Source organism: Centroberyx gerrardi, chromosome 19, assembly GCF_048128805.1.
Source record: "Centroberyx gerrardi isolate f3 chromosome 19, fCenGer3.hap1.cur.20231027, whole genome shotgun sequence".
NCBI lineage: Eukaryota > Metazoa > Chordata > Actinopteri > Beryciformes > Berycidae > Centroberyx > Centroberyx gerrardi.
This window is the reverse complement of record NC_136015.1, coordinates 13,866,583-13,887,885: the sequence shown is the minus strand read 5'-3', so window position 1 is coordinate 13,887,885 and position 21,303 is coordinate 13,866,583. Positions and strand designations below refer to the sequence as shown.

General features: G+C 45.2%; 1 protein-coding gene across 1 annotated transcript in view; it reads left to right on the top strand.

Moving 5' to 3' along the window:
• znf704 (zinc finger protein 704) overlaps positions 1 to 14,619 on the top strand; it is a 51,673-nt gene extending 37,054 nt beyond the window's left edge. Inside the window, exons 3-9 of the mRNA XM_071901574.2 lie at positions 1,993 to 2,096; positions 3,783 to 4,060; positions 7,073 to 7,173; positions 8,037 to 8,331; positions 9,335 to 9,469; positions 9,598 to 9,689; positions 10,483 to 14,619. Of these exons, the coding sequence (XP_071757675.2) occupies positions 1,993 to 2,096; positions 3,783 to 4,060; positions 7,073 to 7,173; positions 8,037 to 8,331; positions 9,335 to 9,469; positions 9,598 to 9,689; positions 10,483 to 10,597 (1,120 nt within the window). The 3' untranslated portion in view covers positions 10,598 to 14,619. The remainder of the gene's footprint in view (positions 1 to 1,992; positions 2,097 to 3,782; positions 4,061 to 7,072; positions 7,174 to 8,036; positions 8,332 to 9,334; positions 9,470 to 9,597; positions 9,690 to 10,482) is intronic.
• Positions 14,620 to 21,303: the final 6,684 nt, after the last annotated feature.

The following is a 21,303-nucleotide window of genomic DNA, read 5'->3' as shown; positions in this document are numbered from 1 at the left end:
ATATCAATAAAGGATCCCATTACCTGGATGGCTGAAAAATTATCTAATGTACTCCATTTTAAATAGTTCCATTTGTCAAACAAATAACTAACCTGTATATATCTAAAGTACTTTGTGTCAAAGATAACATAACTTAAAAATATAAACAGTGTTCTGTTTGTTGCTTGCTTTTGTCTACAAGGTGAAGAATAGAAATGAGACCCCTTTTACAGAGAAATCTGCTTTCTGCCCCTCTGCCCTGCTGCATCTCTCTGTGCTCTCAGTCTCTCCTGTATCTTTACATCGTTACATTACAGCCTTTGACATTATTATCTACTCTGTTTTACTGCTCAGCACCTCCTCTGGTCCAGACTGTCCTGCTCCTCCTCAGGACCAGTCCTTTTCCTTCTTTGAAAATATTTTTCAATATTAATCTGGATTGAGGGAGCAAACATTCAGAGTCAGAGTTAAAAAGTTAATATTAACGTTATCAGTATACTCAGTGGATACTGACTAGCAGCTAGGCTATACAGCGTGCTAATCTCGGAAACTCAGCTGTATTCCGAGTAACGTTAACTGTTAGTTCTTCTTTTCGGGAATTCAGTCAGCCGTCTTCTTGGCGTGGAAAAAAAATCTCCCTCACGCGTGTGCAGTGGGAGGCGACTAGACGGGTCCGGTGAGAGAGCAAGCAAGAGAGAGAAAGAGAGAGAGCGAGAGAGAGAGATTGCGTGGAGCAATTAGGGGCTGAGCGAATCAATGCGCTACATGCAGTTCTATGATTAAATAGTGAAAAAAAAGAAAATTTGTGGCAGTCAGTGCTGATATTGTGGCGGCCCGCCACAAAGTTTTCTGTGTGGGAAACCCTGGAGGGGTAGAGCGAGGGGAGATTGTCCACTAGTTAATCGATCACGGATGGCGTCGTTCTCTCGGACGGATAAAAAAATAAAAATAAAAAATGCTAAAATGGGTCGCCAAATATACTTTGGCGGCCGTTAGTATACCTGGGCGGCCCGCCCAAGTAATGTCTATGTGTGGGAAACACTGTAGTATTTGATCTCACAGGGTGTGAAAACTTGGCAGTGGCTGATCTAGTGTTTTTCAAGGCAGCGGGAGGTTCGTCATTCTAATAGACTTAACTTTGATCATTTGGCTTCCACACACCATCAAAGTCTTTTGCTCGCTCGCAGACAAAACACACACATACACACACAGCTTGTTACGATAATAGTGAGCATGTACCATAGGTATGCTGTCAGTAATAAAGCCATCGACATCTCTTTGATCACAGGGATTGGCCGTCTCCAGGGAATACATGGGAGAGGATTAAGACGCCTGTCTTCCAGAGCGCGTTTGTTTTGCGCCAATTAGAAGAGACAAATAGGGATGTTGTGTGTTGTTACTGTCTGTCATATGGATTGGCTAATGTGGAATCAGCAATGAGCTGATGTTCGTAATATAAGCTTCATGGATATATAGAATACAAGACCCACACCAGACAAGTTTAGTGTGGGATTTGTCAGGCGAATTGTTTAATCCGCACAATTTAGATTCAGTGTATCAATGTGACAAGCAGCTGATGTGGCATTCTTCACAGCAGGAGCCAAAGCTGAGAGAAGCAAGCTTTTGACCAGAAGGTCTCTGGTCTGTCTGGAAAAACCCAGTCTTCCAGTCTGTCTGGAAAAATCTGGTTGGGGGAAATGAACAAGACACGTTCAGTCTCAACCCCTGCACCATCTACCGTCAATGTGCCCTTGAGCCAGGCATTTAACGTCCAGTCCTTTCCAGTGGAGCTGGGAGACTATGGTGGATGTGTGTATGATGTATGTAATGTAATGTAACCCTCCCTCACCCTACTTCAACTACCCTTGTTAAATCTGCATTTAAAAAAAAGCATTCCCTGAGTTTTTCCTAGGAACAAGGAAGTTATTTTCAGTCTAGCACAATGTGCAATACTGTAATGTGAGCAGGGCATGCCCAGTGACGTTCTCTTCTTTTTCCGTTGTGTTTTGACAGACGGTCGGAGGAGGAAGTAGACATGGACAAGGTGACAGCTGCCATGGTGCTGACCAGTCTCTCCACCAGCCCATTGGTCAGGAGCCCGCCTGTCAAAGTTAGCGGTGAGTTCCTCCACCTACACTCTCCTCACAACACCCAAAAAAACGAATAACTGGGGGACGTCCTGCTGACACAGTGAGCTTTGGCAGATCCGATATACTTTCAGCTTCATGGGTTTAAATCCATCTAAAACCACTGTTACATCATTCTTCCTCTCCTATCTCTAATAAAACAGAAATGTTATGAAAAAACAATTAAACAACTAACAGCTCAACCTAGCCAGGCATCTGAATGCTCTGTTATACATAGACTTCTTATTCCCTCATGGCTGTTATCTTGTGAATGCATGTGCAAGCTTACGTTGATAAATTACCGCCACCTGCCGTGCTTTAGGATTCCCTCATCAATGACCGAGTTCTGCAAATCCACAGAAAGGCGCAGTGAATCTGGATCTCTGCCACTCGACTCAGTGGCGGAAATCCAAAGTGCTCCTGTCAATGCAATCACATGCAACCGCTTAGAAACTCTGCGCAACCAACCGACCGACCGACCATTCAACCAAGCAGACATGCAGCCAACCTTCCAACCACCATGCATGTGTTCATCACAGTCACACACACATGCAATGAGATGTTAAACGTTCAGGCAGTGCATAGCACACACTCACACACATCATACACACCACGCGTTCATGCACACATGCACAAATTGGATTTCATATACCAACCGTACAATTTTATCTCAATGTACTCATACACATGTCACGCACATGTACACATGTTAGAGATCATACAGTGTGCATCCACATCGGTACACACACATACATAGGTTGTCATGCATAGTGCATTCTTACAGATTCTTGCCCAGCCGAACACCATGGTTCAGTTTCTTCGTTTCTCAAAAATTGACATATAGCCTTTGTCGTGGAAAGGCGTTTGGTCCATGTCTGACCTAAAAGTGGCCGCCTCCCTTAGCAGCTTAATGTCATTGGCATATTATTCAACAATATGATTTGCTTTTACAAACACCAAAGCAAAATGCAGAGCAGGGTAGTTTTCTTATTGCTGGCGAGCCACTTCCTCTTTCATATAAAAGTACTGTACTGAGATAAAAAGCATGTGTCTCCCTACCCTGACTACACTAAACACACTGGGTCTGCTTTTATCACACACACTGTACACACACCACCATCTTTGTCTTTTTCTCGCTCACTCATTTCATACACATATAAATACACACCGCATACACACAAACACGCGTACACTCTCTCACACACACTTACACACACACACACACACGCATGTACATACACACTCCAAACCCTTCCCCAGTCTCTATCTTCAGAAGGTAAAGTGTCTTTTGTTGCTGATATTCAAAAGAAACCTTCCTTTGATCTCCTAAAAAAACAAGACCTTGAAACCATCTCCTCGGAAACACAAAGTAACCTTTATTTTTTGTCACAGTCAACAATGCCGCTGGGAGGCTCTATGTGTGAAGTGCAAATAAAGCTGTCTGAACTGAATTGAATGTCTTGCTCTTCCATCAACATCTGTAAATGTGACTAGAGAAGCTGTATTTCTTATTAGATTAACTCTTGCTCACTCTCGCTACCTCTCCTCCCTACTTTTGTCTCCCTCTTCCTCTCCCTTTCCTTTTTTCTCTCCTTCATCCCCCTTACCTTCTCTTTTCTTCTCCACCCCCCTCCATTTCTGTCCCTCATGCCTCTCCCTTCTTTTCTCTCTCCCCAGAGGGTCTGTGCGGTTCGTGGAAGGACAACGGCTCAGCCGGCCCCTTCACCCCCTCTAGCTACAGCTCCTCGGGGGGCTACTGGAGCTGGTCCGCCCCCAGTGACCAGTCCAACCCTTCCACCCCGTCCCCGCCGCTCTCCGCCGACAGCTTCAAGCCCTTCCGTGTGCCCAGCCTGGGAGGTGTGGGGACCGGCCCCGCGGGGCCCGAGGACCCCAGCCTGGACGAGCAGGACGGCAGCAGCCTGCTCTTCGATGAGCCCATCCCTCGCAAGCGCAAGGTGAACACTGAGAGGCAAATTCTGCTGTTGTACACTGTGAAAACTTTTTTTTCCTAAACCTGGGTGAATTAGTAGCTGAATGTGTTTCCAATAATTGAAAAAGATAAGTGATATTACTGCCGTTTCAGCAGCTTTCATTTTGAATTAAGCAAACCCCAAATAGTTCAGCTATTTGAAACCATTTTCAAATATATCTCACTCATGCCTCATTTTCAAATGTGAAAATCAAATTGTCCAATTACAACAGTTTATGTCAGTGTATCCCAATCTGGTGGTCGGGACCCCCAGGGGGGCCGCAAGATAATTTTAGGGGGTTGCAAGTTGATTTATGGGATAGGAAAAATCTGATTTCTTACAAATATATTTTTGTGTCTATTTTTTCTAATTTTATTAGCCTTTTTCTTGTGAAATACTGAATAGCAATATGCCTCTCGGCTGCCTCTGATAATCAAAGGAAACAACCTGAAAAGGGAAAGTCATTCTCTGGTTGAACTGTATGCAGTCTGTGACAGGGGGTCATGAGTAGGCATCACTTTAAGGGGCGCATACCAAAAAGGTTGAGAACCACTGGTTTACGTTTTAGCGACATGCACAGCAACACTTTTCTTCTAGCTGTCATTAAAGGTGTTTGAAGAGAGTGCCAGCAGTTCTCCTGATAAGACACAGATCTCTCAACAGGAAAAGGGTCAGGAACTTGTCTTTGAGATGCTGTCAAATATACAGCAGCTACTTCATTCCCTTTTCCATCTCCCTGTGATATTAGCTAATGGGGTTATACAGTATATAGACTCCAACTGAGTGCAGCCCTTTGCTCCTGTGATAGTTTTGTCTGTGGTACCCAGATGCTGCAGAGCAATGCGCGCACACACACACACACACACACACACACACACTATTTGGCCACATCTCATTTCTACACACCACTGACAGCTTGTCGCATCTATAGCTCACTGTCACTCTCATTATTTTCCCAGATGTATATTGCTTTTCTCTCTCTCTCTCTCTCCCTCTGTCTTTCTCTCTCCCTTTCTCCCTTATTTGTTTGTTGCTTGCTTTCAGTGTCATTCCTCCCTCCCTTCTTTTACTCTCTCCTCCTCACTCCTTTTCTTCGCTCTCATTTATTTCTTATATGTGTGTGTCCTCCCAAGACATTTGACCTTCATAATTACTTCTCAGCCTGCACATGCAGTCGCTTAGCATTGACGGTAATGATTTTAATACCTGCTACGGCAAACACAAAGGTCCCGCCGGCTTCGTGTCTCTCCTCTCCAAATCAATAAAGACTATTGGGTGATCCTCGCACCAGCACAGCAATGTATTAATTGGGGACTTATCACAAAGAAGGGCATAGAGAAATTGAAGGAGAGAGGGAGGAGGGAGACATATGGATAGAGGAAAGAAAGGGGGAGAGCGAGAGAAAGCGAGGTTATGGATGAAGAATAAAAGGGGGACCAGGATGGGGATTACAGGGAAGAGGGAAATAGGAGAGATAGAGGGAGAGAGAATGGAGGATAGCTGGAGAAGAAAGGAGTCTCCTTCAGAGCTTCAGAAAACTAATGTAGCTCACTTACACACACACACACACACACACACAGGGCATATGTGCAATGCCAAGGTTTCACGTGAAATTATCCATACACTCGTCTTGTGCTCTCGGTTTTCTCTTGGCAAGACAATACCGTTCGGAGCTCCCCATTTAATTAACTGTGAAAGGTTTCTTAAAAGGGAATAACTCACACACACACACACACACACAAAACAGGCTTTTGTTAACCAAAGACAAAACAATGCACAGGGGACAGATGATTGTTGTGTGTGCATGCATGTCTGAAAAGGGGAGGGAAAAAAAACGTCTCGTCAAAATTAAATGAGCAGCCTCAACAATAGTTTGATAGACGGGCTTATAACAGCATTTATAATGGCTCAGAGCAGGGGAACGGAGCAGGAGGACGGAGAACGCTCCGAGGGGTTTTCACACTCGGAAAACAATGCATAGTCTCTCTAGGAGGGGAATAGTGTAATTACAGTTGACTGATATAAGATACAGGAGCATCGCTAGCTCACACCCACTGTCAAGTTAATGTATTTTGGCTCTCATGATAGACAGCGGGTGGGGGATCATCGGCCAAAGGCGTCTGCTGGAGTGTTTTCAGAATGGCTGTTTACACTGAAAAATGGGATGCTGATGCCTGCTTCTCAGTGTAGTCTCATTCCACATATGATAGCTGGTATCAAAGGAAACTCATTAAGGAACTGAAATCGAATTATTAGGTAACTGTACACTTTATTTACAAAATAAAATGTACAGCAAGGTGGAATCACATTTTTTTTTGTGCAGGCAATTCCGTGTCTTTTTTAACAAAACAGTTTTTTTGGGTTTTTTTTTTTAAGAAACTGAGCCATGAATTGAGGTCCGGGGATCTCCTGTGCTCCAGGATCAGTTGTAATAATCATGTCAGGATGGAGGGGGTGAAATTTCATTGTTTGCCCAAGAGGGATGACATTGTAGCAATTTATAAATGTAACATTATCTTACCTGCCCAGTAATCAGGAACAACTTTTTCTCTTGAAGATTAAGTACTTTTGAATACTAATACTTCACACACCCTGAAGTGAAACAGCGAAATATATCAGTGCTTTTATAAAATGCAGATGGGTTGTGAATAAGATAACTATATATCATACAACGCCAGATTTGGGAGTTCAGCTGCAGACTTTAGTGTCAGAGATGTTGGTGGCAGAAAGTAATGGTCACATCCTCCAAGCACTTCATGTTCATGGTTGCTTGTCATATAGTCTGTGGTTATAATGGAACGCTGTTTTGGGAGTCAATATGGCAGCGTCAACAAAACATTGCAAGTCATGGACATGAAATCATGACTACTCAAATGTGCTTCCTTATGCCAAAAAACGAAGAGGGGGTCCATGGTCTAAAGTGTATTTATGTGCTGGTCCTTGATGTGTGACTGTGTTTTCTGACTGTAGCTTCTGTACGCTGTGTGTTTCCTGTAGAACTCCATGAAGGTGATGTTCAAGTGCCTGTGGAAGAACTGCGGCAAGGTGCTGAGTACCGCCGCTGGCATCCAGAGACACATCCGCACCGTCCACCTGGGGTAAGACACACACGCGCGCACACACACACACACACGCACAGTGGCTTTCTCTCTGTCCCCACCTTCCACCTCTCATCGGAGATTGTCAAAACAGGGGATTAATGCCTGACGGATTATCGCCACGGTAACACTTCCTGCTCTGGGCGCAGGGGGTGACAGGCCAGGGGAAAATGAGCAAGGCGGAGAACAATGCTATCGGATGGATCGCACATTCATACTGACATTCAATTAAACCGAGGCCACTCTCCCCTCCGCTGATGCACTCCAGATGGCGCTTTCTCACGGGTGTTGGTCGGCGGAATGACGTTAATGTGGAAAGGGGGCAGGGGTCATCTGTGATCGGATTGACACATTTTGCATTACACTTCACGTGTGCACACATATAGGGGTAATGAGTGTGCACATAAGTCACGCTCAGTTTTGCTTGCCAAAGTTCTTCAACATGCTAGATATGTTTAAAAGGAAAGAAAAGGGAAATTTCAATCAAAGAAGTAGAATGTCCACACAAATGACTAGTAATGGGTATTGTTCTTTTTATATGCGCCACATGCCAAAGCCATAACTGTCAGAATGTAGGCTAGACGTATTGAGCTCATAAAATCCAGACATGCAAGCAGATATGCAGTCTATGGTTTAATTGGATGTTTCCTCTAGGCAATGGGAATCGGATTGGATTTTAACCCTGTTTATTGTTGATCTTCCTTCTTCTCTTTCTGTCTGTTGATTTCTTTTATCTATTTAATTTATTTGTTTTTTCTTTCTTTCTTTCCATCTTTCCTGCTTTCCTCCTCCCTCCTTCCTTGTCTCTCTCCATCACCCACTCCCCCTCCCTATCCTCCGTCCTCCCCGCCTCCCTCTCCCAGGCGTAACTGTGACTTGGAGTGCAGCGACGGCGAGGAGGACTTCTACTACACGGAGATCAAGCTCAACACCGACTCGGTGGCCGACGGGCTGAGCAGCCTGTCCCCGGTGTCGCCCTCCGTCCTCTCCCCTCCTCCTCCTCCTCCTCCTCCCCCTCCTTCGCTCAGCCAGCCGGCGGACTCCCACAGACCGCCGCAGCCCAACGACACCAAGGAGCCCCACGGCGGCGGCACCACCCCGCTCAGCCGCTCTGCGCCCAGCGCACTCTACCTCATCCACACGGACCACGCCTACCAGGTGAGGCAGCGTAGGAAGAGTGCGCACACACACACACACACACATAGATGAAGACAAGATCAAGATCAATGTACAACACACACATTCACACTCAACTTCAAGATATAAGATCAATGCACAAGATCAATGTTCTCTCTCCTGGTCACACACCACAGCATACTCTTCAGGCACACACACACACACACACACACACACACAGACATGCAAGATCAATGTACCCTGATCATACAACTCTCTACTCTCTCTGTTTCTCACGTTCTCTCTCTCCTTCTTTCTATCTCTCTCTCCCTTCTCTCTGTCACTGACACACACACTGCTGTTGTGGGTCCTCAGTCTACTGACTATGTGTCACGATGTTTAAAAAAAACAAATGATGTCACAGTGACTTCTGGTCCCTCGCTCCGGTCAGCGGCTGTGCTAACAGTTGTCGTATTGACACACTGGAGCAAGTTTGGACAATTCATCCCGGTTAGAATAATAACAAAATGCATCTGTTATAACAAAAAATTTATGTTTAAAATTATGTGTCAAAATAACTACCACTCTTCAGTCACATCAGTCCGTAAGTGTGATATTAATGTGACAGTTACTTGTGCATAGCTACATCTGTTACCAGCAAGGTAATTATTAATGATTACGACTTTAGTTCCATAATGAGGTATCCACCATTTGAAAACCCAATGTCTTTTCTTACAAAACAATTGCTGTCATGAGAGTAAATCACAGTATGGGTCACTGCTAAAGTTATGAGTCATCCTAAGACCTTTGACAAAATATAGAATATAGAATGAGTTATTTTTGCTTGGAACACGCCTAATATTCAAATAATTGTTCAAAGGAGCCAAAGAATAGACAATTCTTAAAAAAGACATTTGCACATCCCTTGACACTATGGCACAACCATCTCTTCAAAAAAGTGTCACACCTTCTTTCTTTCTGAAACATATGGCCTCGTTAGTAGCAGCAGAATAAATCCCACTTATCCCCTGTCCCGCGCCCTCAGGCCACAGCTCCAGTGTCCATCCCGTCCAGCAGCAGTAACTCAGCCGGCTCCGCCTCCACCAGCTTCACCCCCACCAACAACTCCAGCTTTAGCATCTCCTGGCAGTCACCGCCCGTCACTTTCACCGGGAACGCGGTGAGGAACGCGCACGCATACACACACACACACAAGACCATGCATTTATTTTCAGCTTCAACCGTTGTTTTCCTCACACACGGATCCGTTTGTGTTTTAATGATTGTAATTCCATCCAACCCACTCAGGTGTCTCCCAGTAAAAGCCAGGGCTTTGGAGAACAGCGTTCCCAGACCATAGCCGTCCTCTCATCCCCTCCCAGAGCCACCACCGCCCTCAGGTACTGGACCTCACTGCAGCTTACCTCTTCCCATAATGTGAACACTCCCAACAAAATCAAACCCTTCTGAAAACACAAACCTCCTTGGGAGATGGTGTGGAAGTTTTTTGAGCTTGGCAGTTTGCCTCATTTAAACATTAAGAATCGCAAGCATTTCCCAGTTTCCTTTTGGCAGATGATGTTACCAGGAAATATCTCGCAGTTTAACCATTGCATTAAATATTAATTTCCACTTGGATTAGAGCTTTTTGAATGAAAAAAATTCATTGTGAAAGAGATGAATAATTAAATAATGGTTGCAGTGGCTCTCAGAAATTAGCACATTGTCTCATATTTAAAAATAAATCATGATTAGCCAGTCAGATTCACCCCATGATTTGCCTAATGCACTTCAACAAGGAACCAAGCTGTTTTATGCATTATGATTTTTATGTTTGGTTTCTGTGAATTTTGTGGGACCTCCTCAGAGCAAAAGTGAACTATGTCAGGAGAGAGGGCAGTGCTGATGTAAGTTGAAGGGGCATTGTTGTGTCTTGGTTGTCGTTTTCCATATCTGTGGAACCGGTCCGAAGTGTCTTAAAGCATGGGGGGGGGGGGGGCAGGAAGAACAAGCAGTTCTATTTCTGCAACATGTCTTTTCTGAATGCTTAGCTGGTAAATTTATTTAGCAAGGGATCAGTCAGGTTTTTGCTACAAAGTTGATGATGAAGCTGTCGATACTCAGATTTGATGAGGATTTACACGGTGTCCATCATGACGGTGTGTTCTGTTCCTCTCCATCTCTCCTGTCCAGTCGGAAGGTGCGCGGCGAGGGGAAGAAGTGCCGTAAGGTGTACGGGATGGAGAACCGCGACATGTGGTGCACAGCCTGCCGCTGGAAAAAGGCCTGCCAGAGATTTACCGACTGACCGCACCCTGCCAACGCCACGCCACGCCAACAGGCACTGCCGCCTTTCACCAGGGAAAGGGGGAGGGGCATCATTTTGCATGCGTCCATTTTTCTTCAGCTCAAAATCGCAACTGTCCGTCAAGCTCTGGCTCCGCCCCCTACTCGCGCCCCCCTCAGCTCCACTGTACCAGTCCAGCTGCAGTAGGAACCAAAGGCTGGTGGGGTCACCTTTTGCATCGCCGTCCAGGTTTCCCAGCGCTGCCTCGCCATTCCCTTCGTTCCCTATTTTGGGAAACCCCAGTGCAGCTAAACAGTGCAAAAAAAAAAAATAAATAAGTTCTAAGAATTTCTGCCGTTTTCTATGTTGGGTTCAGTGTTGCATCTTTCTATGTTTTGTAAAGCTCTGGTTTTTAAATGGAAAGTCCAGTCAAAGAAGGGGACCAGAAACCTTTTTTTTTTTGTCAAAAAAATACAAATATTCACTTTTTTATCCAAAAGAAGAATGGCCTCTTTGCTGCCGTTTTTGAAGAACGTCATGAAAAAGCATGGAGGGAAAGCTTGTAGTTTTTGTCCTTCCTTCAACTTGTTCATCTCTCTTTTGTCTGGACCTTTTGAGGTGGTCTTTTAACATCACAGCCTCCCCTAGTCCCTTACCTGTTCCTCACTCCTTACACCCTCAAGGGAATGTATGGCAGAGCTGGGGATGTGAGATAGAGAGGGAAGGAGGGAGAGAGCAGTAGAGGCAGAAGAGAGACCCACACATGGTGAATGATCAATGCAAAAAAGATGAAATTCACAGTCAGGGAAAGCAGATGGACCTTGCCAGCGATGTACCAGATAAAACCGCATTCACGTGAACACACACACACACACACACACACACACACACACACATAAACACAAACACACACATCCACACTCAAACACCACAGAAGACAGGAACTGTTTTCTATCTCACTTTTTTATCCAATTTATTCTTTGTTTTCTTTGTTTTATCAGGGATGTGATTCTAAAGAAAGCAAAAACCAGCAGCTAAAACTATGGTTATATACAGCACTATCTCAATAGCTTCTCTTAAATCATACATGACAACTTCGCAACCAAAAACTTTTCTTGTTCTTTGTTTTTGTTTTTTTGGGGTTTTTTTTAAGGTGCCATGATCACTGTTGTTGATGTACTTTTTCTCTTTTTTGGCGTTAAACCAAGACTGTTTACCTACCACCTGCTAAAGAAAGTGTGTATTAAAAGACCAACATCACAACGCTGGAAGCATGGAGTCAGCGGCTTGGCGAGGCCATAAAATGATTGGCATCCTTCACCACATACAGAGAGACAGATTGCCCTCCTCCTCACCAACCTTTACGCCTCCCCACAGGGAGCAAACTAACTTTGTGTTTACCTACGCCACATCGGCGTGTCCTATTGGTCAGCTGACCAAAGGGGGAGGGCTCAAAACCAAAAGTGAGGCACTTGCACTGTATGTGTGTAACTGAGCACTTGGTACACTTGTTACCTTCTAGAGAGTTGAAAATCTTTTTATCTTCCACCATGCCCTCTCCATTTCAGCCTAACAGGTTTTTAAAGGAAGTAACAAAAAAAAACAACCAACATTTGACCAGCCGTGACTTGGCCACTCCCCCTTTTGTGCCTGCTCAAATGCTCAGAGAGTATTTGAGTAGCGTGGGAAAATTTGGAAACACTTGATTCGTTCACTCCTTTGTCGTTTAAAGTGCACTGCACACTTTGTTCACTTGGCAAGATGGAAGCAAAGCTTTGGCTTGGACTTTCATAAGAGGCCTTGTGATCGGCTAATAACCTTGTTATTGACAAGGTAAAGGGTGGGATTGGTAAAAAATAATGCAGCTAGCTGATTTATTATTTGAACATGTCCATGAGCATACTGGCCACCTGGTTGGCCAAAGGCAGGAAACAAAATCCCAAGGCCAAACAGTTTACTGATGCTCGCTTCATAGAGATAGATGGACCGGCTCTTTTTCACCTGGGGCTGCATTCGACTGTTCGAAATGTCCTGTGTTAAAAACAAATGTTACTACCAACAGGCACACTGTCATTTCCCTTCTGTTCATTAATTTTCTCTTTGTATTTCTCAGTATATTGCATTTCCTTGAATGCCCCCTAAATTCTTTCTTGGCATTTCTGTCACATTTAGAGGATCGTTTGACACAAGAAATACACCAAACCAACACCAGCTAATAAACTCACAAGCTAGCCCACTCATTATACTTCCACACCTGAGAATCGTAGCTCTTATTTTTGCTCAACTGTTTCTATTTTGTCCATTTATCAGTATGTTAATGTAGATATGTAGTTCGTATATTTTCTCTAAGCTCCATGCTCACGGCCGACACCTCGGTCAAATCTCTATCCGCCACCTTATGAACAAGAGAGGTTTAAGTATGATAAGATGTGGGGAAATAATGTATCATTCAAACTTTCAGGCTACTATTGTTTTGAATACAGGAATAGCCTTAAAGTCACTCTTTAAAAAAATCATTGTGCTTCTTCTATGTCATTACTTTGGTGACGTCTCCGCAAGAAATATTTAGATCTCAAAATGATTTGCCATTGTATTATGTGAACGTATTGTTGTTTGAGAAAATAAGACAAATCTATATATACTTAAAGAAATACATGTTTGAATTTAAAGTTAAAGCAAAAAAGACACGGATTTGGCTGTTTTTTTTTTTTTTTATATATAAATATATATACTGTTTATGCCTTGTTTTGTTTTCATGTTCTGCCGAAGGAAATTTTGTGGCTATTGTAACTGCAGGAGGGAGACGAGGCATGATTTCCGATGCAAGGCAAGCTTGTTATGCTCCTTTCAGTCGGCGCGACCCGCACGCTCCCGCCCGGAGGCTCCTTCACGTCGCGCGCCCCGCTGCGAGCGCTGCTTAGTGGCCGAACACCACACTTGATTAAAACCTTTATCTTATTTCCACTTCTCTTCTCACCGTGCCGCGCAGTCCCACCCGCAATTAGTTTGATTGACAGCTCTGCGTGTTTGCGCGCTCGACACACACGCACAGGCTTTGTGTGCGTGTGTGTGTGTGAATGCGAAGGTGCCCCGGGGCGAGGATGCGGGCCGCTACTGAAGCGCGGTGCTGTACCCGCCCACCCCCACCACCGCCGCCCACGCTCCCTCCCCAGCAGTTACATACCTACATCAAACGGCCTGCGGGGTTTCACTTGTCGGGTTTGTGTGGGGCCGTCCGCTGCGAGACTCCTGTCAAAACCAATACTTTGAGATTCAAGGCTGTTTCAGTCGGCCCACGGTTGGTTTTGTCATTGTTCCGTGTTCCATGCCCTCCCAATATGTCGCCCCTTCCCCTTCATTGTGGTGCTTCATGTTTGTGTTCGGGACCGTCTCCTCCATTGGTGCGTGGAGATTCCGGGTGGCCCATCAGAATCTGTCGGGGTTCTGTCCAGGAACAACTCCCTATAGTTCAGATCATTCGACGGTGCTGACGAGACTGGATATCGTAGCGTCAGCATCTCTAGGCAGCTAATTTCAAGTGAAGTCGTCCCTAGATGCTCTTTCTAGGTCAGTGTTTTGATTTGTCGCTCAAATGGCTAATATTACGGTTTGGGCTAAATAAGCTAATCTCAGACCCTCGTTTAGGGTTGATCCAAATTACCTCAACACAAAGGATACTTGCTGCCATATCTCTCATACCTATCCATCTCCTCACAGATCTGCAAGGCAGTAAAGAACTAGAGGATTTGTTTCTGGACCGTGGCCTGGCTGCATCGTTGTACTGAGAACATCTTGGTCCCTTTTACTACCAGGATGGCCTCAGCGTGAAGGTGCTTTTAGGGTCACTCCGCCCAGATCTGTTTTACATACTGTACGCACTCATACAGGGCCGCGCACGCGACAGGAGGGGAAGTGGAGGTGCTATATACCCATGCAGTGCTATTTCTCCCATGTGTCCTATGGTCGCATATACAGTCTACTCCATTTTGTACACACTGTTATGCTGTAGAACATGAAAATAAAAACACCCTGCCTCAAGTCTACCAAGTGTCCAGACACAACTCACCCCTAACCTCTGTTCTCTCCCCTGCTTCCTCATCAGCTCTGTTTTTTTGGTGATTAGTGCTGATTACTGTCTGTTGATAGGATTTCCATATGTACGCAAACACAACTAATTCTCTGACCCATTTGTGGCGGGGGGGCAGCCCGGTAGGTAAGAGCAAAACCAATGAATTTGCAAATTTCATAGAAGATGAGCCAAGCCAAGTACTTTTCCCACTCAACAAACTATTATACACAGTATGGAAAATGCTAAAAAATGTGAATGTTACACATGGCAAAGTGGTTGATATGCACACACAATGCCATTCATTTGACTTTGACAGTGGCAACAAGTCAGCCATAGTTGTATTCCTATTTAGCAAAATGAGAAATTGGAATTTAAACCAATATCAGAGCATAGAGTCTTGAAGGTGTTGAACATGAAATCCTTTACTAATATATAATATAACAGATGAAGACATGCTGTAGATTATATTGTATAATTCAATTCCTTTTGGGTAAAACTGGCACAGCAGGATAAGGATCATGACACCCGCTCGACATCTTACTCCCAAATTCATAACCAGATGATGCCAAGCGTGCCATATGGTAGCATCCTCCTGGGATGATCCAACTTATTCATATAGTCAGAAGTGAGCGTTCCACGCAGCCACCTGAGGGAGCGAGCGGCTCCGCACACGAGCTCTGAAACGGGTTGCCATTGTGAACAAGTGTTCAGCACAGCAGAGTTAAAACTGTGGCATCAAAGAGCCTCAATAGGCGGTCTTGTTGCCCTAGTGAGAGTGATATGAATACTTATGAGGATTTTTTTTTTTTTTTTTTTTTCAAATGGAACGGCAGCGGCTGGTCTGGCTTTTGTTCTCTGGTGTGTTTACCCCCCTACTGCGGCCTATTAAAGGGCTGAGCGTTCACCCGTGATTTATAAGCTGAATAAAACAAGATGGCATTATTCTACTTACGGAAGGCGTAAAAATCAGCTCTCGTGAGTTATGAGGGGCCCTCAGTGTATATGTCCTTACACACACACACACACACACACACACACAAAAATACACGCACCATTGTCCTGCTTAGCTACTGGGCAGTGATGGCTTTAACAGCAGTTCATGTGTTGACAATTTTATAAGCGTTCCTGGTTTATATACCTGATCTCTACTGAGATCAATATTTCATACACGACAAGACTTGTTTGTGACGAGGCTGACGCTATTACACGTTATATCGTCCAAGTATAATCCAATGTATGCTACAATATATACAGTTTAAGCTACAACACAGTATATCTAAGATACAGTATCAGTGTATATCAGTTTATTGACTTGATTTCCCAGACTTTTAATATCTTCAAAGTGGGTTAAAGGCACAAACTGTAGTGTGCAGTATGTGTCCAGTTGCAAAAAGACATCCATGTTTTACACTATTTACTGTGGACCAGTCGGTTCCAAAAGTTACAGATTGTGCCTTTAGTCAGGAGGCCCCTTCAGCTCTGTGGCTGCTGATTGGCCAGCCAATTCTATCTGGCTGTATAGCATTTGAGCAGATGCCCATAGGGGTGTATGTGGGTGTGTCTGCCCCGCTGGCCTCCAGTTCCTTTACACAGACCCTCCTGTGTTCTGCAGAAATACCACTGAACAATAGACTGACAGCAGGTGGGCTGTGTGTGTGTGTGTGTGTGGAGTTAATGGTCTGGAGTCGATGTCAATAAGCCGATTGCACCCCTCCCATTTTTACAGACGCCATGGCTTCTCATGCTTGTCAGATGGGAGGCGGTCGCCAAGTTCAATGTACAGTATTCAAAGTTTCAAAGTCACGTGGAAATTTACTCTTAAGTCCTTGGAGAACTTTTAACGAGGCGCATTATTTCAAATCATATTTCAAATCTATGAGAAAATTAAATGTTAATATGTGCACAGTGTATCTGAAAAGTCGTGGCATTGCCTTGTGTGACCCAGATTATAGGCTGAGTAGCAGTGCATTCAAACTGCCCAGTTCCCACCAAGCGTGGGACTAGTTTCCATGGCAACCATGTTGATGGGCAGGTTATGCGTCGCTGGTCCTGCCCCCTGAGTGCTGGGGTTGGACAGTATTGTTGTCAATAAAAAGAGGAGGGACCGTCCCTCCTTCTTTCAGGAATGTGGAGGAGGGTTGAGAGGGGGAGAAGTGGCTCCTGCATTGGTCTCGGGTCAGTTTCGGGTTTCCCTTTTCAACGTTAACGGTTAGGAAGTGGGGGAGGTCCGGCTGATCCTAGGTCTGCGCTTTCCCGGAGCGGCTTCACCCCGGTAGCGCTAAGTTTTCGGGGAATATAGGAGTCCTGAATGTGCCTTGATGAGCATAGAGTTTCTAGAGTGGACCTCACCAGTCAGCCCATTAAGTGTGAATGGATTCGTCCTGTCTGGAAACTCTCTGTGGAGGTGTGTTGCTGTGATATGCAGGTCCACAGCAACGATGATGGAATGTCTCTGGTGCTGGCTAGTCTGAGTTCAGCTTTCTATAACTCTATTTCAAAGATTTGTGATACAAAGAAATGTTCTGTGAGTTGCGTTCAGAGGCCCCTTTGGCCCCTCTTGGTTCTGGAAAGACGTTGCTGTGAGGAACTTTGAAGGTCTAAGAGCGACTTTTCTACTTTTTGCTGTAACGTTTTTTCGATCCAACCTTATGATGATACTGTGTTTTACTGTGTTTCGTCTTTTTTTCCTCTTTCTTTCTTTCTTTCTTTGTTTTCCCAAACATGACTCCTCTCTCCCTTTGTGTAAGGGCTTGTAGATAAATGTATGTTGATGTGAAGAATCGCTGTTGTGGTGCAATCTAGAAATGTTTGGGAAATCAAGGGAGCCTCATTCAGCAAACAGCATGTGAAGCAGTTGGTGAGATGATCCATTTTTAGTACGGAGCTGCTAAGTGATTTCCACAGGAAGCTGAAACGTTCTAATTTGTTTTCTCTGTGATGGCAGGTGGAACATTTCTGAAAGCCTCTAACTGGCAGATAGAGGGAAGGAAAAACAGAAGTGATCATCTGCCTGAATTCCATTACCTCAATTGGATTTGATTGTTAAAAAAAAAAAACGAATTCGATAAACGGGAAACAAAAAAAATGAGTTTCATTGATTTGGTTTTTGAATGCTGCAGCTCCCTCAATTTTAATCATTGTAACTTGAATATGCAACACAGAGAGCGGCGACCCGCCCTCTCTTCAAATCGGATCATCTCATTGGCTGTTTTATCCGTTACCTATGATTACGACCATGTAGACCTCAAGAACTCAATGACTGTCGCACTGGATTTTTACACTCTTTTTTCAAACAGTATATATATATGCTCTGGTCTAACTGTATTTTTACTACTGCATGTGCATGCAAATAAGGAAATTATGGAATATATGACTTTATATAAATGTGCTCTATTTGTGCTGTGGTGTCCATGAGGGGCGTTGAGAGCAGCCGGGTCGCCACGGTGTGAGAGGAGAGACTGGTTCTTCTCTCTGTGCTGTGTGTAGAGCAGCATCTTCTCTTTCCCGTGAGCGCTCAAACTGTTCAGTACACTGTGGTTCTTTTAGGGGATTTCAAGGCGTAGGATCGGCGTTGGAAAAGAAATGCCTATCTTAGGCTTTTAAATCCATAGCAGAGTTCAAAGTACCTGGGATTCCCCGTCGGCCTGGTCCACTTTATCACGGTCTAGGGGACGCGCTCTCCGTCTCTGTCATGTGTATTAACAGTGAGCCGGTCCTGGGAGAGTCTGGCAGGATGCTGTTGGAAGACGGATCACTAGAGGAGGCTGTGCACTAGCCTACATCTTACAGTTAGCGTCGAGGCGATGGGCGCCGTGCCAGCTTCACTTACGAGGAGGCCGTCGCTCTCCAGTCTGAGCTCTCAGTCTTTCTTCCTCCACCAGCCTCCCTGACACTTTGCCAGCTCCTCTGAAAATACGCCCAATTCTTTAAAAGGAAGATGTTATTTTCAACACATCTGTGGGTGCAGCGCGGGGGCAGCCAGCATCATGTTCAAACATTAGCAACATGTGTAAGCACGTATTGCTGGTGAAACACAAGTTAGTAATGTGAGACTTTATTGTCCCCTGTAGGGAAATTCTCTTCCTCTTGCCCCTTCCGCAGAAAGGTGAGAGGTCAAAGGTCAGCTGCAGAACAGAGACCCTGCAGCTGGTGGGGCTGCAGTGTCTTGCTCAAAGACACTTCAGCAGGGAGGATGCTTGCCAACACACTGCTGCCGTTGTGTTGAAATGTAACACAAGATGTATTAAAACAATCAATGATGCGTTAAAAAAAGGTCACATCCTTTTAAAGACTGCAGAAGCTTGTGTGGCCGCAAATCTCTATTTCCTAAATTGATAAATGACACTCCAGTTTTATACTGTAATATATCATATTTGTAAACAAAAAGCTCATCCTCAGACTGTGTTGGGTTGGCAGCGGCTGCTCTCCACCCTCTCTCGACCCGGTGCAGTATGTTGCTTTTTCTACTTTTGAAGCCTCTTCATGTAAATGTTTGATATGTGTTTCCAGACTGTAAAAACTAAAAAGTAGACGCGACACACGTCCCTCTCAAGAGCTGTTCACGGACGGTGCGTCCGGTGGCACAGCGGGTTGTAAAAATGTTAACTTCACATTGTCTGACATGGACAGGGACAGGTTGTTTGGGGGATGCTGTTGCGGTGCTGAGGTCAAGCTCAGGATGTCGTTTCATGAACAGGCTCAGTCGATTTTTTGCACTTTTTGTGTGGTTAGTGTGCGACTGATCAGCGCGCCACAACTAGGGCAAACATTTGAAACCTGTTTTGAAGTACATTTTTACCCATGTAGTGTAAGATCAATACACGAGTAAAATATGTGATCGCTATATCTGGTTGGCATGTCGGCCTCTGAGGCAGTGCGGATGAAAAGCCTCAGAGACGGTGCCCAGTGCCAGTCTACACTTCACACATTACCAGAATGTTCCGCGGCGGCGCTGGTGCGATCCCTTAAGTGTCTCGTCCAATCAGTATCATTTACTTCAAGTTTCTGATCTTGAAACGACACCCTGCAGGAGAGCGTTTCATTTCACTGAAGGTTGAGGAATTATTTACAACACTAGAGTGCTTTGACATCTCAAACACTGTCAACTCTAATAGGAATACTTGTCTCCCAAACCCTCTCCTCGCCATCGTTCTTGTTTTTTTATTTATGAAGGAGAAGGTCTAGGAGCCGGTTTCTTAAACTACGGGCTGAGCTCCAGAGCGGCTCCCGCAGGCCTGCTTCCTCCGGCTCCTCGGGAGTAACGCTCTGATTTCATGAGTCTGGTGTGTTGGCCCCAGGATGAGAGAGACAACATTTTTCATTCGGAGCTGAAAAGGTTGAAGAAGTGTGCGCTTAGGAGAGGGTACGCCTGATATCATGATATGGGAAATTAGGTCAGACAGTTTGGGGAGGTGCAAGCTGTTTTTCAAATTGGCTCGGCTTTCCACCATTTGCGCATCAAGAGACTGCAACATTTATATCAGCCTGCATCATTCATCAAGAGGAATTTATAAAGGCAGCATTTTGAATATGCAACTAAATATCTCAGCTGCAAACGTTTGTCACCTATGTTTTATTTTTCATAGACAGCTTTTGGCCGGTACACACTGGCGCCTACACACACGCACACACACACATATATGAGTGAAAGAGGTGTGAAAGCCAACTGTGTCATTAGATCATATGTCGTTGGGGTGGTGTGTGTGGAACATATGTCCCGATGGCTCCAGGACTCATCCTCCTGATCGGAGGAGCTCTGTGGTGGAAAGCGCTCGCGTCTCGCCAGGCGCAGGCTCGGCCCCTCCAAGGAGTGGTTAGCAGCAGTGTGTGTCTGCGGTGTGAGATGGAGTGTGTGTTGTTGCGAATGACCGCCCGAGGTATGTCCCATCTGCTCCATGCAGCATTTACACCTCCTCCTGTGTGTGTGTGTGTGTGTGTTTGTGTGAGAGAGAGAGAGAGAAAGTGTACACAAGCCTATGTATTTCTGCATACTGGGTGTTCGAATGTGTGTGTGTGTGTGTGTGTGTGTGTGTGCGTGCTTCTACTTCCCACAAGGCCCTGATCAAGCCATTCCTGGGGTCATAAATACACAGGTTTCCATGTGCAAGCTGTCAAACCTCATGCATTATCAACAACCATATTGACATACCATAATAACCCCCCCCCCCCCCCCGGTGCTTTTCACACCAGCCAAAGCCTTTGTGCTTCATTATCATAAACACTGGCATTCACACCACATCAACCTCCTGACCAGAATGAAATGCGAAGGACCCCAAGGCAGGGGATTTCACATGGGGAGTGTGTGTGAAGCGTATAGGTCTAAGTTTGGCTCGCAGCATCGGACGCATATTATATGTGGCTTAAGCTCACAAACGCCTCGCATGATGTTCCCATCTGAGTGAGTGTGATGCGGCTGCGGCGATGCTCGTGCAGGTTGTAGCCACACCATGCGGTGCGGTCGTCTGGAGCGGCCAGGCAGGCGCTCTGAGGCGCCGGAGCAGAGCGGTGGAGAGGCGGCAGGTTCAGGTGCGTCGAGAGAAGCTCAGCGGGGCAGGAGGGCTGTTCGGCTTTAGTGGAGCACAGGGAGCCGTCTGTGTGTATGTGCGTGTCCGAGTCACTGAATAATGGATGAGAGCAATGACAAACAACCTATAGCCAC